Source organism: Vigna umbellata, chromosome 2, assembly GCF_029865625.1.
Source record: "Vigna umbellata cultivar VRB3 chromosome 2, Vumbellata_1.0, whole genome shotgun sequence".
In the NCBI taxonomy this organism is placed as follows: domain Eukaryota; kingdom Viridiplantae; phylum Streptophyta; class Magnoliopsida; order Fabales; family Fabaceae; genus Vigna; species Vigna umbellata.
The window spans coordinates 45068677-45084890 of NC_142166.1; the positions used below are offsets into that span (position 1 = coordinate 45068677).

The 16214-nt window shown below is 32.6% G+C and overlaps 1 protein-coding gene across 1 annotated transcript; it reads left to right on the plus strand.

Moving 5' to 3' along the window:
* Nucleotides 1-11431: 11431 nt before the first annotated feature.
* On the plus strand, nucleotides 11432-16214 carry ASP3 (aspartate aminotransferase 3). Its single transcript, XM_047292382.2, has 12 exons — nucleotides 11432-11808; nucleotides 12254-12325; nucleotides 12500-12561; nucleotides 12650-12733; nucleotides 12833-12932; nucleotides 13023-13143; nucleotides 13253-13416; nucleotides 13687-13824; nucleotides 14054-14175; nucleotides 14571-14665; nucleotides 14954-15074; nucleotides 15985-16214. The coding sequence occupies exons 1-12, from the start codon at nucleotides 11602-11604 to the stop codon at nucleotides 16067-16069; spliced, it is 1371 nt and encodes a 456-aa protein (XP_047148338.1). The 5' UTR covers nucleotides 11432-11601; the 3' UTR covers nucleotides 16070-16214.

The window sequence follows — 16214 nt, forward strand, 5'->3', positions numbered from 1 at the left end:
GATGGCTACTCGTTTTAAGTCATGATTATTAGTTCAATTTTTCCGCCCCCAGCGATAAAGTTATACTGTATAGATTATGAAATACTTGAGCAGCGAAATAAGTTTGACCGACGAGCGAAATCATAAATCTCTTTGTCATTCTCATTCTGTGGTCTTTTGCAAATCTTTATTCTTGAGGTTTATCGCTACACCAGAAAGGAGATGCGTTTCAGTTGTAATTCATGTATTTGGATACGTAAGAGGCCGAGCATGGAGGGATGCCCGCAGCATAAATACAGTGACGCGACTCAATAGAATGAGTATGTCTGAGACAAGTGATACATTTGATGAGTGTGGTTACGTGTAGTATAGTAAACTATTTATTATGGAACATAATATTTCAACCAAATTTAGAAATGTTTAAGAGTGAGATTCTAACAGTCCTGGTTTAGCATGGTATAAAATCCTCCTTCATCTTTCAGTAGTAGGCTAATTCACCATAACCTAGCTAGCTAGAAATGTGCTCTACTGTTTTAAATCTCATTATAGAAACTTTTTTCAATTTTCATCACCTAAATTCCATTTTTTATGAATATGCGAGTTCAGTAGAATTACCACTTCACTTTCTTAACTTAATACTGAAAAATACGACCAATTTGATATAGCGCAATTTATTAAGAAGTAACACTTATCAATATATTCCACATTTGTGTTGCATAATAAAAACTGAATGCCACACTAAAAGTAACACTTATCAATATATTATTAGATTGTGAGTAAAGTTTTACAATAAATATGTAAATAGATTGTGAGTAAAGTTTTACAATAAATATGTAAATGATAAGTGTGAAAAAGAGTTGTTTTTATACTTATAAATGAGTTCAATCTTGTAATTATTGATAGGTAGTAGATGGTTATGTAAAATATTGTACAGAAAAATGGTGTGCGCTGAGCGAATAACATAAGTTAAAAAGCAGCAGTTTAAAAGACGTGACAGAGCGACAGAAACATCTTCTTCGAACAGAAGTTCCGGACAAAAGAAAGAAACGAAAACATGTCAGGAACTTCCGGAGACTACTCCAAGGCATCAAGACACCATTGTTGCAAGGGATTGCTTCAAATGTGTACGTTTTAGATGACTAAGAGTAGTTAAATTTCTCTTTCGTTGGGATTGGATGTAATGAACTCACTGTGATTTAATTTTCCTGTTCAATATATCGTTGTTCGTTCATATGCTCTTTCTTGAATTTATTATCATTGTATGAAAATATAATGTTATTTGAATGCCTTTGATTACTGGAAAGTAACTTTGAACATGAACGTAGATAGAGCACTTAAGTGATTGAGATCTAGGGATAGACTCAATAACTTAATCATTCTTAACATCAGACTTAATGCAAATTGTATGTTAAATTGACTAAGGGATTATCATTTTAATATATTAATTTAGAACTAGTTGCTAAGGGATTAGGACTACTATGCCTTGATATGAATGTTTGAATGAAGTAATAAAATATTGAACAGAGTTTTATATTCATATGATTTATGAAACCCAATTCCAACGAAGTTTCTTTTAAATATAAATTCCTTGCACACCAATTGTTTGATAAAATACCAAAAATAGTTTCTTGTGTTGTTTTGTGCATTTTGATGTCTAATTGAGTTATAAAAGGAAGAATTGTCATGTGTTGTAGAAGTCCCTTGGGAGACGATACTTTTACTTATTCACTGTATTACTTGGAACGATTTGGTATATTTGCCAAAAAGTTAACCCTAAATACAAATAATTATGTAATTTAATGTCTTTATATAATAGTTTTCTTCTTGCCAAAATTGAAAGACCTTAATGCCAAAAACATTATTCGAAAAGGATCTTGATTATTCTAATTTTCTAGGTTAATATTGCTTCACTCACAAGATTTTGTTGCTGTTCTAGCCAAAAGAAATAATAATTCCAATAAACTAAAGTATTCTACTTTTTTTTCTTATTTTTAATATTTTTTTATACTCTTTGAGTCACTCATTGAAAATCAATATTCACATATTTGCTAACTAGACCATATCACATATCTCAAATGTTGATTATATTTATGGATCATGTCAACTTGTGAAACGACACACATTTAATCTTATGATCCTGAGCTTTAAATTGATGAAATTTACATTAGACAACCAAATATGTATTTTAATCGAAAAATAATAATTAGAAAGAATAAAGTTATACAATAAATATATAAAGAAGATTTAAAATTTTGGTATCACTTTTCACAATAATATATATTTCAAAAGGATAAAAAGAAAAAAAATATATACTTCAATTATTAAAACAAAATATCATCATTTAAAATAAAAATAATTTTATCAACGTATATTTTAAAAAAATAATTATATGTAGACCAAAAGTAAAACATTGAACCTGTTGAAGGAATAAATATATTTAAAACTTGTTTTTTATTTGAATTTATTCAATTTCAAATGTATTGTTTGGTTATATTTATTAGAAAAAAAATAATTTTTAGTTTGAAAAGAACAACTTTATTTCTACCTCATAAAGACTACCTCAACATTGATAGAGAAAAAAGAGTTCAGATAGATCAGAAAAAAAATATACATATACATATTTTTAATATTTTTTACAAAGCAATCACAAAGTATTTTTAATATTTTTCACAAAGCAATCATTCGTTGTACTTTGTTCACTTAAATGGATTTAGTGAAAAGTGATTGAATGAATTTGAGAGGATTTGAAAGTAATTTTTTTGTTGTTTATTTGAGTGGATTTGGAGGTAAGTAGAAATAGATTTGAAAGTAAGTTTTTTTAATCTGTCACATCAATCAAATTCTACACTAATTCTCACAAACTTTACTTCTAAATATATTATCACTTGTCTTCAAATCCACACAAATAAACAACAAAAAATTTACCTTTAAATTTTCTCAAATTTATTCAATCACTCTTCTCAATCCATTCAAGTGAATAAAACCTTAAATAGATCGTCCATCCAACCATAAAGTAGAATCACCCATCATGTGTATGGTTTGTGCAACACAGCCATAAAGTAGGGTTGCTACTGCAAATAGCATGAGAAACAAGCTTCTCGTCATGAATTTGTCTTCTTTAAGATAAATAGTCTGATTTTCTTTCTTTTTTCTTGATCTGCTTCTAGTGATTGAATTTGCAATATCAAATGCCAATACTAAATATTGGTATTTATAATGTATAAGAAATTATTTAAGATATAAGTAAATTATTTAAGACAGTATATAATTTGTTAAAAAACGCTTTTAGATATTAGTTTACTAATAAGATCATACAAGATTGTAAATAATCAATTAAATTTTTTTTATTTAAGATATGTTTAGATCATTTAAGATTATATATAATTTTTAAAAAACACCATCTCAGATAATAGTTTACCAAGATTATACAAAAATAATGTACAGTGTATTAAAATGAAAAAAATAATTAAAAACAATAAAAAGATAAAATTAGAAATGAAAAAAGTAATTAATATTTTAAATATAAGTTATTATCCAACAATTTATTAAATGACTAAATATTTAAAAACTATAAAAAGGATTAACTTAAGAATGAAAAAAATAATATAAAAGACAAAGAACTAACATTTTTAATATGAGTTAATTTTTAAAAAATCATTGAATTAGTATTTGTTTAAGAAGTAACACTTATCAATATATTCCACATTTGTGTTGCATAATAAAAACTGAATGCCACACTAAAAGTAACGCTTATCAATATATTATTAGATTGTGAGTAAAGTTTTACAATAAATATGTAAATACAAATAATTATGTAATTTAATATGTCTTTATATAATAGTTTTCTTCTTGCAAAAATTGAAAGACCTTAATGCCAAAAACATTATTCGAAAAGGATCTTGATTATTCTAATTTTCTAGGTTAATATTGCTTCACTCACAAGATTTTGTTGTTGTTCTAGCCAAAAGAAATAATAATTCCAATAAACTAAAGTATTCTACTTTTTTTCTTATTTTTAATATTTTTTTATACTCTGAGTCACTTATTGAAAATCAATATTCACATGCACCAAGAATGCCTGCAAGGCTACAATCCAAACATGGTTTAGAGAAAAATCCTTTAAAAAAACACTCTTTCGTTTCATTTCTTGATGTGTTCATACACCATGCATTTCCCAGATCTATAGCAGCTATCTTATTATCACGTTAATTACTTTAGTTTATGTTCTTCGCTTCCCCTTTCATCTACCTCGATCTTCTTGAACATCCTTTGTTCTCCCAAACCCCTTGTTTTCTTCATGGGGGTATCTTCCAATCCCAAAGTCTTTCTCTCTGACAAAGATCTCAAAGGGGCCAACTTCGCCGATACAGAACTGGGTTACTGGTACCCAACGAGGGGTGCCAAACTTTTATCCAAGAAGATCACCACCTTTTCAAACTCAAACACCTATCGGTGCAAGAACGTCACCAACAGCAACAAGACAACAAGGGTCGCCATCAAAAACAGCAAAACCAACACCAACACAACAGCATCATCGTTATCACGAAACCGGTGTGCCCCATCACCTTCAAACTGGACATTCCTTCCTCGTACGTGGGATCAGGAAACGAGGATGATGACGGTTACACGACTCCAACATCCTCGCACAACAAAATCCCGGTGATCCCAGAATGCCCAGGTTCACCCAAGAAGACGAAACTGAAGCGAGCCTCAAAAAGAAAGGCTTGTAGACGAAGAACTCTGCTTGATCTGACCCAAGATTTGGAATCTTTGTTCCCGGTGCCCTGTGTGGTGGAATAAGGTTGTTATTTTCAAACTAAGAATTAAACATTATTATCATTATAAGAATATGTATAAATAATTATTAATTTTATTACTAAAAATAATTAATTTATACTTATTAATTTCTAAATTAAAAGTTATTACTAACTAAAATAGTTTATATTATGAAGAAAACATTATAATTAGTTTATTGATAATTTAAATAATTTTTATTATGAGATGGTATATTAGACACTAGTATTTTTGTTTGTATATAATTATTTTCTTAAAGCTTAAATATGTTTTAGTCTTTAAACTTGGATGGAAAATTAGAATTTGTCCTTGTATCAAAATTAGGGTTAAAGAAACGATCAGGGTGAAGGTTAGGGTTAGTTCTAATGTCATGGTTAGGGTTATGGCTAGGATTAGGATCAAGGTCATCTTTATGGTTAAAGTTAGGGTTAGAGTTATGGTTCGAGTCAGAGTCAAAGTGGGGTTATTATGGTTAGGGTTAGAGTTAGAGTTAGAATTATGGTTATGAGTAAGTTTAGAGTCAGGGTTAGTTAGGTTATGGTTATGGTAGGTTAGGTTGTGGTTAAGGTTAAGATTGTGGTTAAGGTTAGGGTTAAGGTTAAAGATAAATTTAGTGTTAGGATTAAGGTTAGGGTTAGGTGTATGATTAGGGATATAGTTAGGGTTAAGATTAGGATTAAAGTTAAGGTTATGCGTAGGGTTAATGTCAGTGTTAAAGTTGGGGTTAAGGTTAGTGTTAGAGTTAGAGTTAGTATCATGACTTGAGTTTAAGGTTAGGGATATGTTAATGGATAGGGTTAGTTAACCCATGCTTAGTCAACCCACGTTTAGTCAACCCAAGGGTAGTCAACCTGCAATTAGCAACCACTGGTTAGTTAACTGAGGTTGGGCAATTGGTGGTTAGTCAATTGACGGTTAGTCAACCTAAGGTTAGTTAAACCGAGGTTAACTAACCAAGGTTAACTACCTGTAGTTGGTCAATCGTCGGTTGGGGAACTAGTGGTTCGTCAACTGTGGCTCAACAAACTACGGTTCAACAATCGTTGGTTTGTCAAGCGATGGTTAGTCAAGTGGCGGTTAGTCAATCCATGGTTAGTTAACCTGTGGTTAGTTTACCTACGGTTAATCAACCTGCAGTTAGTCAACCAACGGTTAGTTAGTCAACCCAAGGTTAACTACCTGCGTTAGTCAACTCGAGGTTAACTAACAGAGGTTAACTACTAACTATTCACGAATAGTCAACTTGCTTTAGTCAACCGAGAGACAATCCAAGGTTTGTTAAACCGAGGTTAGCTAACCAAGGTTAACTACTCGCAATTAGTCAACTAGAGAGTGGTTAGTCAATCCAAGGTTAGTCAACCAGTTATAACCCAAGGTTTGTCAACTTGTAGTTACTTGGACTGCGGTTAGTCAACCCGTGATTAGTCAACCCAAGGTTAGTTAAACCGAGGTTCAAACACTGTGTGTACCACAAATAGATGAACCTGACCATTTACCCTCGTTATGTTAACCATATGCATCACACCATTATCATCAGTCAAAAGCTTTAACCTGTCTTCCAACATTGAAGCTCCTTCTACAAAGTACCATAACTCTTTCAATCCAACATACCTTATCCCTTTTAATACACTGAAAACCAAAAAGTAGCTACATATATTTGCGTCAAACGATAAGATAGAAGTTTTCGCTTCATACATCAGCTTCCCATCACTCCATGGTGGAAAACCACCTTAAAATCCCCATCCATCATGCACACAAGTATATAAATAGATACACCTATAAAATATTAATATATCGACAAAATAAAGGACATATTAAACTTTTACTGCACTGAAACGGACACTCCTACACGACTTTAAAGATGGGGGACCACAACACGAACACATTTCAACATGGTGGGACAACACACCCATATTTAAAATGTTATTTTCCAACATTTAAACACATCATACCTCAACCCCAATAATATAGTTTCCCAAAACACAAACGCTACAACACATCATGACAAAAATCACTGAATAATCAATTGTAGACTGTAATAGAAGAACATTTACTGACTTTTAATTCTCTTATGTTTCAACAAATCTGCGATTTTAACAAACCAACTCCCAACCATGATGAAAAATTTCCTTGAATGACTCCTAATTTTGTTAATTTCTCTTTCAATCCCTAAAGTTGGTGAATGAACCCATGACTTGGATCCCTAATTTGGCCACAAAATTTGTCTTATCAAATATTCCTCTTTTCTATTTTAAAAACAAAATTTCACATCACATAATTGTTTTTAAGCTACATAATTTGAAAAGTGCACATCAACGTACATAATCACTATTTATTTAATGCTGACTGAAGTAGTTAACAATTAGGGCTTGGCACTCATTTTTTCAAATTATGGACTAATTTGAAAACAATAAAATAAGAAGACCTATGATTTTTTTTTACAAAAATAAAGATGAATATAACGATTTAACATTATATTTTAATAAACATATTGTCTTTCTAAACCTAATAAAACCCCAAATCACAAATCAACATCATTTCGTAGGTAAATACAAGTTTAAAACTTGTTTTTGTTTAGAGATAATGGGTTCAATTTATTGACGAGATATATTTTCATTTTTAATAAAATATAAGAATAATTTTTTTAACGAAAACGTTTAATTAAAACAAAATGATTGTGGTGGTTAATAAATTGATTTGGTTTAGAGTCATGTACAATTATTAAAACAAAATATCAAGATTTCAAATAAAGATAATTTTATCAACATCAATTTTAAAAAAATATTTTATGAAGACCAAAATAAAATAAAGAAACTGTTGCAGCAGCATTAAATATATTTAAAACTTTTTCTTTTGTTTGAATTTTATTTTATTTTCAAATGTTTTGTCTAGTTATATTTATTAAATAAATAATAATGTATAATTCTTAGTTTGAAAACAACGACATTATTTTTAATTCATAAACACTCCCTTAATATTGATAGAAAAGAAAAGATTAATAGATAAAAAAGATAGATTTAGTTAGATTTAATTGATAGATTTAAAAAACTAATTTATTCCTTAGAATTATGGTCAAACACAACAATAAGTATTAAAATAAAATTATTTAATATTGTAGGCAGAAAGCAAAAACTTAATATATTACTAGGATTAAAATACAAGAGAGATTTTACAAATAGTATCTAAAAAAAAGTTCAGATAAAAAAACCAACTTACTACTGTGACTAAAAAAAGAGTTAAAAGTTAATTATTTGTTCGAATGACTATATTTAAAACTATATTTAATGGAAGGTTAAATTAAGTGGAGCCAAATGTTTGACTTGATGAAATGCTTATCAGGTAACTCAGTCCAAAGAGGAGATTAAAAGGATCAATCAAGACCAACACTTATGTACAAGTCACTGATGTTGACCTAATTTAAGTATGACAACATATTTTTAATTATACTTTTAACAATCAACGTTGAATTGTCAATTTTCTATATTTCAATTATTTTTTTGTAGAACTTAAATTCATACGTGTATGCATTTCACAACAATACATTCACACTGACATGACGTGGAAAGGTAAACTTAAAATGTTTCCTTATTTTTGTTTAGTTTTTTTAATATTCTTTCCTCTTTTAAGAAATATGTCCGGATCCTTAAAATTCCCTGTTAGTGGAAGATAGGTATAAGGGTTTCTGGAATTTAGAAAGTGGAAGACAGGTGTGCAGTGCTGAGTGGCCGATCGGTTTAATGACGGTAGTATTTAAAGCAAAATTTCAAACTTCGTGCCACTTTTTCTGCATGCACCCTTCATCTTCAACCTTCCGAGTTTTCATTTTCTCCTCATTCTCTTTATAATTTTTTTCTTCTCTCTACAAAATCTTACCCTTTTCTTCTTCCGATCATCATTCAGGCAGCGCCTGAGTTCTCCTAGTGGCAAGGGCTTCACTTTGCACTGATCAAGTAAATAGTTTGAATTGGTAAGTTCATTCTCTCTTTTAGAACGGTTGTTTTTAGCACATGCAAGCCAAGTTTCTGGTTACATGAGTTTATCATTTTCCTCTACTAAATTTTGATAGCAATTCTGGTCTTTTACTTGGTTCAATTTCGTAATCGGTGAACTCTAAGTGTATAAGATTGGCAGTAGTGAGGCATATCCTGCAACAGTGAGCGTTCGGCTAAGTTTAAGAGGTAAGGGAAGCTTATTTAATTTAATTATGATTCTTTGTTTTGAATGTTGGCTTGAGTGTTTGGTGTTCTGTATATATATTTGGTTGAGATGAATTATAAATGTGGTTGTATGCTTGGTTGTATGGTGAATGATTGATAAGGGGTGTGAACTGGGTTGATATAGGGTTTGATCTTCAATCTGCAGCATTCTGCGTAATTTCTGTGATTGAAACCGAGAGTCATTATTGACCGTTCGGTTTTTCATTTGGGTATTCGGTCTGAACTGGATTCTTCTTCTGTAGAGAATTTCAGTTAATGACCGATTGGTTTTCTCCTAGTATACTGTTGAATAAGCGTTCGGTCTAAGTATAGCTTCCTCTTTGTAATTAGCTTAGTTAAGATATTCTATAATACTTAAAGTCGTAGAAATTATATTTATTCTTTATTGAAAATAAGTGTTAAGTAATTGTATTATATATATATATATATATATATATATATATATATATATATATATATATTCATTCATTTTGGTATAAGCTCAGTAGTGCTCGGTCTTAAACCAGGCGTTCGGTCTCAGTAGTGCTCGATTTTAAACCAAGCGCTCGGTCTCATCATAATACTCAATTATACCATTTTTGGAATAAAAGTGTTCAGCCCTAGTTTGTAGTGTTCGGTTTAAACTATTAGGTCTCGGATAAAAGCTTTCATCATTTTCGATTAGGTTTAATTATATGTATTATATTGTATTCCATACATTCTTTGAGTTCTGTCTAGTAAAGACCTTTCGATCATACTTGTTGAGTAGCTAGTAAACGTTCCGTATTATCATAAGTGTTAGGCTTCTGATGAGTTTTATCCTATATGGACCGTTCGATCCTGTTCTGTGAATAAGTGAAAGACCGCTCGATCTTACACTAAGTGTTCCGTTAGATTATTCTAAAAAGTATTCTCTCGTTCGGTCTCTCTTCTAAGATGGAAGTTATTTCTTCCATTGTTGTTCTAAGATGGGATCTTGGTTTTGAGTGTTCAGTCTGATTGTATTGATGATGAAATATGATGATATTTAAAATGTGATATGAATGGAATAATATGGATATGAAAGAGTATTCCAGGGAGGAATATCTCAGGATTTGTTATGGAATTGTAAAGTATGAATGTGGTCATGGTAAGGTGGCGTTTATCCTGATATTCTATGATTACTCATTTTCAAGTAGAGAGGAGTAAATCATGTGTGAGAATGGCAGGAGGTCCTAGTCCATAAGGTCAAGATGGGCGAAGTATAATGGACTAACCTCGGGTGGCAGCTGTTGAGGGCATCCCAGCTACTACATCACCCGGGTGCAAAAACGTCGTAGCTACACAGAATTCATACAATATGGACAGTCAGAGTAAAGTAGTCGGTCATTGCATGCATTGATGTATGGTTATGGTTGGAAATGCATGATTGGTTGTTGCATGCTTGACTATTGAATTATATCAGAATTATGTGAGATATATGTTTTACTAAATTAATTAAATTACATAAGCTTACCCTATTTTTCTGTCTTGTCTTGTTGTCCATCCGGTTCTTCTTTCTGTCGCAATGATCATCCTATGGATGTGAGCAGAAGGGGACGAGTGTTTGCTGAAAGAAGCTTTGGAAGAAGTGCAAGTGAAATCTGAAACATAGGACCGTTCGGTCGTTAGAATTGGTTCTATTTTGTTTCACCGATCTGTGTAAGTTAGTCTTGAAACCGTTCGGTCTAGACTTTTGTTTTGTAAAGTTTAAATTCTGGAATATTGTTGTAAGGCCGTTCGGTCATAAACGTACCTCTTCTCTTTCAGAACTGAACTGTAATATTGTTAATTGTGTATATTATATAATATAGTTTTATACTGTATTTTTGAGATGTTACAAAATACATTAAATATTTTTTAGTTTCGTACTGTATTTTTCTTGTATAACGCGGCAGTATATTTTTGAATTAATATAACTCATTTCAAAACAGTATAATTGATCTTTTAATTTAATTTTCATTCTAATTTTTTATGCTCTAGTTATAGATAATAATATCTAAATGAATGTGCATAATTTTAATTTATCCATCTAAAGTACTAACTAAGTCAAGATCCAACTAGAGTTATATGTCTAAAAGGCAGATTAAATAAATATATAAATAAATTGGTCGTGAGTCTGTAAAGTGTCACCAACATTGTCATTCTTTTTTCAATGACGAAGGTACAGAAAATCATACAAAGAGTTATTCCTATCTTACCTTAAATTCAAGACACCTTGTCGCATTGTTCGGTGATATTTTTCAATAATTAGTTTATTATAATGCTTATTTTAGAAGGTGGTATGTAATGTCACGCTATTATTGCATCGGGAAAATTGAATAATAGAAGGCGATAGAGTGACCCCCCGTGACCCACCGACAAAACGACACATATGGCAACGTTTTAATCATCTGTCAGTTGCATAATAGTAATAGCGTAGACAAAACAAATTCATTCTTCCATCGTCAGATCAGAGTGAGAGAAAAATGTGAATGAAATGAAATAAACTCTGCTTCCATTTCCAACTTTGTAATTTGTGGAGGGAATACTTTTCTTTTATTCATTACGCGCACGCACGCACTTTATTACAGGGACCAACAAAACCCGAGAAAATAGAGAGTTTACATTCAGCATGCGCCCACCGGTTATTCTCAAAACTACCTCTCTCTCTGATTCTTATACCTCTCCCTGTGATCGCAGACTCAACACTCTCGCCAGACATTTCATTACCGTTCTTCAACCAATGGCTTCTAACGATGGCATCTCCGCTTCGCCAACCGCTGCTTCTGATTCCGTCTTCAACCACCTCGTTCGTGCGCCTGAAGATCCTATCCTCGGGGTAATATTTTCTTCTCGCGTCGCTATATATTCAAAATCATCGCAATTACGATTATGTAACAACGTATTAGCTGAGATCGCGTATTAGATGAGATCGCGTTCTTTACTTTCTTCGTTTCGTTCTTCTCATTCGTGAGATCGCGCTCTTGACATGTATACAACAGCATCGTTTGAGTGATTAATTCGAACTTGTTTTTATTTAATGAATCTAGGTTTAGATTATTGCGGAACTTTACCGTTTCGTTGCGTGATCTTGAGCTGTGTAGTCGTGTTTGATTGCGTGTGAATTTCGAGGCCGCACGGCACGTTTCGCCGATGCCGTGTTGCGTTGCCTTTGAAGATAGTGCACGTGATTTGATACTGAGGCGTCTAATCACATGAATTTTTTTCTAGTTTTGTTATTATTTGGTTAGTTTGGCTTACTCTGATTGCGTGTTTGAAAATAGGTGACGGTTGCGTATAACAAAGATCCGAGTCCAGTTAAGCTCAACTTGGGCGTTGGTGCTTACCGAACTGAGGTGAGGTTGATATTTTGTTACACTTGTGTTTGTTTCTTACTGGTACTACATTATTTAGAATGAGATAAACTAGATTACGTTAATTCGTAAATACAATTATATAGTCATTGTGCATATTATTTGGCTGGCTACTGGAAAGTTGTGAGTTCTTGCTAATACTTTAAATTGTTCCAGGAAGGAAAACCTCTTGTTTTGAATGTAGTGAGGAAGGTTGAGCAGCTACTCATAAATGACTTGTTAGTACCTGACTATACTGTCTCCCTTCTCGTTTCCGATGATATTATGCGGAACTTTTTAGAATGTTCTGTTCTGCATTATTTTCAGGTCACGCAATAAGGAATATCTTCCAATTGTTGGGCTTGCTGATTTTAATAAATTGAGTGCTAAGCTTATTTTTGGGGCTGACAGGTTAATAATAGAAAAAAAAAATCAGTGATTTCTTCTTTGTAGAGATTTTTCCTGATCAGTCAGTACCTAATTGTTTATGCTTACCTTTTTTTGTTATAGCCCTGCTATTCAAGAGAACAGGGTTACCACTGTACAATGCTTATCTGGGACCGGTTCATTAAGAGTTGGGGGTGAATTTTTGGCTAAACACTACCACCAAGTAAAGTGTTTTGCTCTTGACTTTTCTCTCTTTTTTAACTGAAGTTTATTTAACGTCACTTTAACATTTTTACTGCACCTGTCTGTTCAGCGGACTATATACTTGCCAGCACCAACCTGGGGCAATCACCACAAGGTTTTCAACTTAGCGGGGTTGTCTGTCAATACATATCGCTACTATGCTCCAGCAACACGGGGGCTTGACTTTGAAGGTTGGAAATTAGTGTATCAAGCTGTGAAGTGTTTTTTACGTATTGTGTCATGATCAATTTCATATTCATCAAGTTTATTTAATATTATTTTACCCTCCGGTCCTTATAGGACTTCTAGAAGATCTTGGTTCTGCTCCATCTGGATCTATTGTTTTGCTACATGCATGCGCACATAACCCAACTGGTGTTGATCCAACCCTCGAGCAATGGGAGCAGATTAGGCAGCTAATAAGATTAAAAGCTTTGTTACCTTTCTTTGACAGTGCTTATCAGGCAAGCCTCTTTTGTGTGCTACTAATGTCTTGCTTCTGGCTTCTTACATTTAGAATTTTGCGTTTACATTAAAATTTCAAATATGTCCAGTAGAAACAAATGGGATCCTGATCTTTTGCGTGGGTTGAAAAAGAATCAAACTCTTAGTGCTAGCTTCCTTTTTCTTGACAATGTCATTGATGAATCATACATGCACAGGAATTTATATTTACGATGTTTCAGATGCCTTGTTCAAAAAATATTTTTAAACTATCATTTTTTTCTCTAAAGGGTTTTGCTAGCGGCAGTCTAGATGCAGATGCCCAACCTGTTCGTTTGTTTGTTGCTGATGGGGGTGAATTGCTGGTAGCACAAAGTTATGCAAAGAATCTGGGTCTTTATGGAGAACGTGTTGGAGCCTTAAGCATTGTAAGAACTTCGAAGCATTAAATGGAGACTATAAGATTTTTGTCATTGGTGACAAGTGAATGTTCTTTGTCTCCTTGAATCTTATTAGTTTCTTGATTATTTTGTGAATCTTTGTATCCTTAGTGCTGATTTTTTAATCTACAGTTATACTTTTATTTTAATTTTTATGACTGGCAGCTTCTAGTGTTTTGATAAGTTTCCCCTTTATAAAATAATCAAAACCATTTAGGTATGCAAGTCAGCTGATGTTGCAAGCAGGGTTGAGAGCCAGCTGAAACTCGTTATTAGGCCCATGTACTCGAATCCTCCCATTCACGGTGCATCCATTGTAGCTGCCATTCTCAAGGACGGGTAATGAGCCAAGATTCTTCTGCTTTCCTAAGAGAACCTAGGCAGAAAAAAAAAAAAAATTAATGTTGACTATCTTATTCTATCCTGCATTTTTTTTTTCCAATAAGTCCAATGATAGTCTTGAAATGGAACAGTCAAATGGTAATGTATTTTGTAGTTGTGTAACCACTTTGGTATTTACGTAGTTCATTCTTCATGTATGTGTTTTACAAGTAGAATTTGGTAAACATTGTCTTTATCTAAGATGGTGATTTTATTGATTGTGATGGGGTCATCACATATTTTGCTTGTCTATATATTTAATAATTCCAAGGAGGAGATCCTACTGCACATTCTTTTGCTAGGTAATTTTTTCCCGTGCTAAAAGTTCCCACTGGTTTTTTATTCTCTTTCAGAGATTTGTTCAATGAGTGGACTATCGAGTTGAAAGGAATGGCTGATCGAATTATCAGTATGCGCCAACAACTTTTTGATGCTTTACGTTCCAGAGGTAAGCCTATACAGAGTTCCTTCTACAATTCCTTTATTTTTTTGTCTTTTTGGAATGTACCTGGAGCACTCTTAACTCTTCACATTCCCGAGGTCAGCTCTATTGAGTTCCTTTTGCAATTCCTTTAGTTTTGTCATTTTGGGTTGATCTGTATCATTGTTGTTGCTCCAGTATGCCAGAGGCTATTCCTTGTTTGCTCATTCTTTATTCTCTTCCCCTACTCTGTATTGTCTTTGTATCTGTGAAACATATGTCGCAGTTATACTTATTTTTCCTTTAACTGGGCAGGAACACCTGGTGATTGGAGTCACATTATCAAACAAATTGGCATGTTTACTTTCACAGGATTGAATGCTGAACAAGTTTCCTTCATGACTAATGAGTATCATATATACATGACATCTGATGGGTAAGATACTATATTTATTATGACTCTGTTGAATGAGTTCAAATGAATATGATAAGCATTCTATTTTGATGTGTTTTATGGTCCAGTGAATTGTAAATATGGAAGCACGCACCTCTGTATTTTTTTTTTGGGTGTGTAAAATACACATGAAGTTGAATATGCCCCCATGTTGGGGGGTTGCATTTTGAAGCCCTTTTTGACACAAGATAATATAAAGAAGGGAAAAAATGTTACACACGAATAACTACATTGCTGTATACCTGAATCTGAATGCTTCAGAAGCTAGTATACGTCTATAGACTATTATATATGTCAGGGTCATCACTTTTAAATTATAAGAAATGAAAATTGTCAGACAACTTCTGCTTTACTTTTAAAACTTTTGAATTTTAACTTTCAAATAACTGGTAAGCAAAAAACGAAGAGAAAATTCAAACATATCCCCAGTATTCTAAGTAATACTATTCCGATTGCTTTTTTCAGAATCAAGTCGTGCATATGTTCTTTTGTCTTTTCCGTGGTATTTTTAGTACAGTCGTATGCTCATCCAGAATTTATTTTTTATTATCAAGTACAGTTTTTAAATTCCGTGATCCTTGTAATGCAAGAGACGCTAGTACCATAGATATTCAGTTGTATTGTTTGCTAAACTTTTGGTTCATTATTCATTTGCTACGATAGCAAAACATTCGAAGATTTGTTGCAAGATTAGTTCCTTTCGATGTGAATGACTTTTCCTTTCTTGCATCCACATTATAATATATTGAGTGCAGTTTGTAATAAGCTAATAATTTGGCTATTGGGGTTAATCTTGCCTACAATATAAGCTAATACTTCAGAAACCCTTATATACAATTATGCATTTATGGCGGAATTCCATATGACTTAACATACGCTGTTTATTTTGCAGGAGGATTAGTATGGCCGGTCTAAGTTCCAAAACGGTCCCACATCTGGCTGATGCGATCCATGCAGCTGTAACCGGCGGTGTCTAAAACATGTTGCTAACTGCAGTTTTCAACTTTCTCCGTAGTCCCACAGGAAGACTTCCATCTTTTTGTTTAATAATTGTCAACATCAACTATGATACCTTCTTTCATGAGACTTAAAGGCAATATTTATGCATTTGAGATGCTAGCA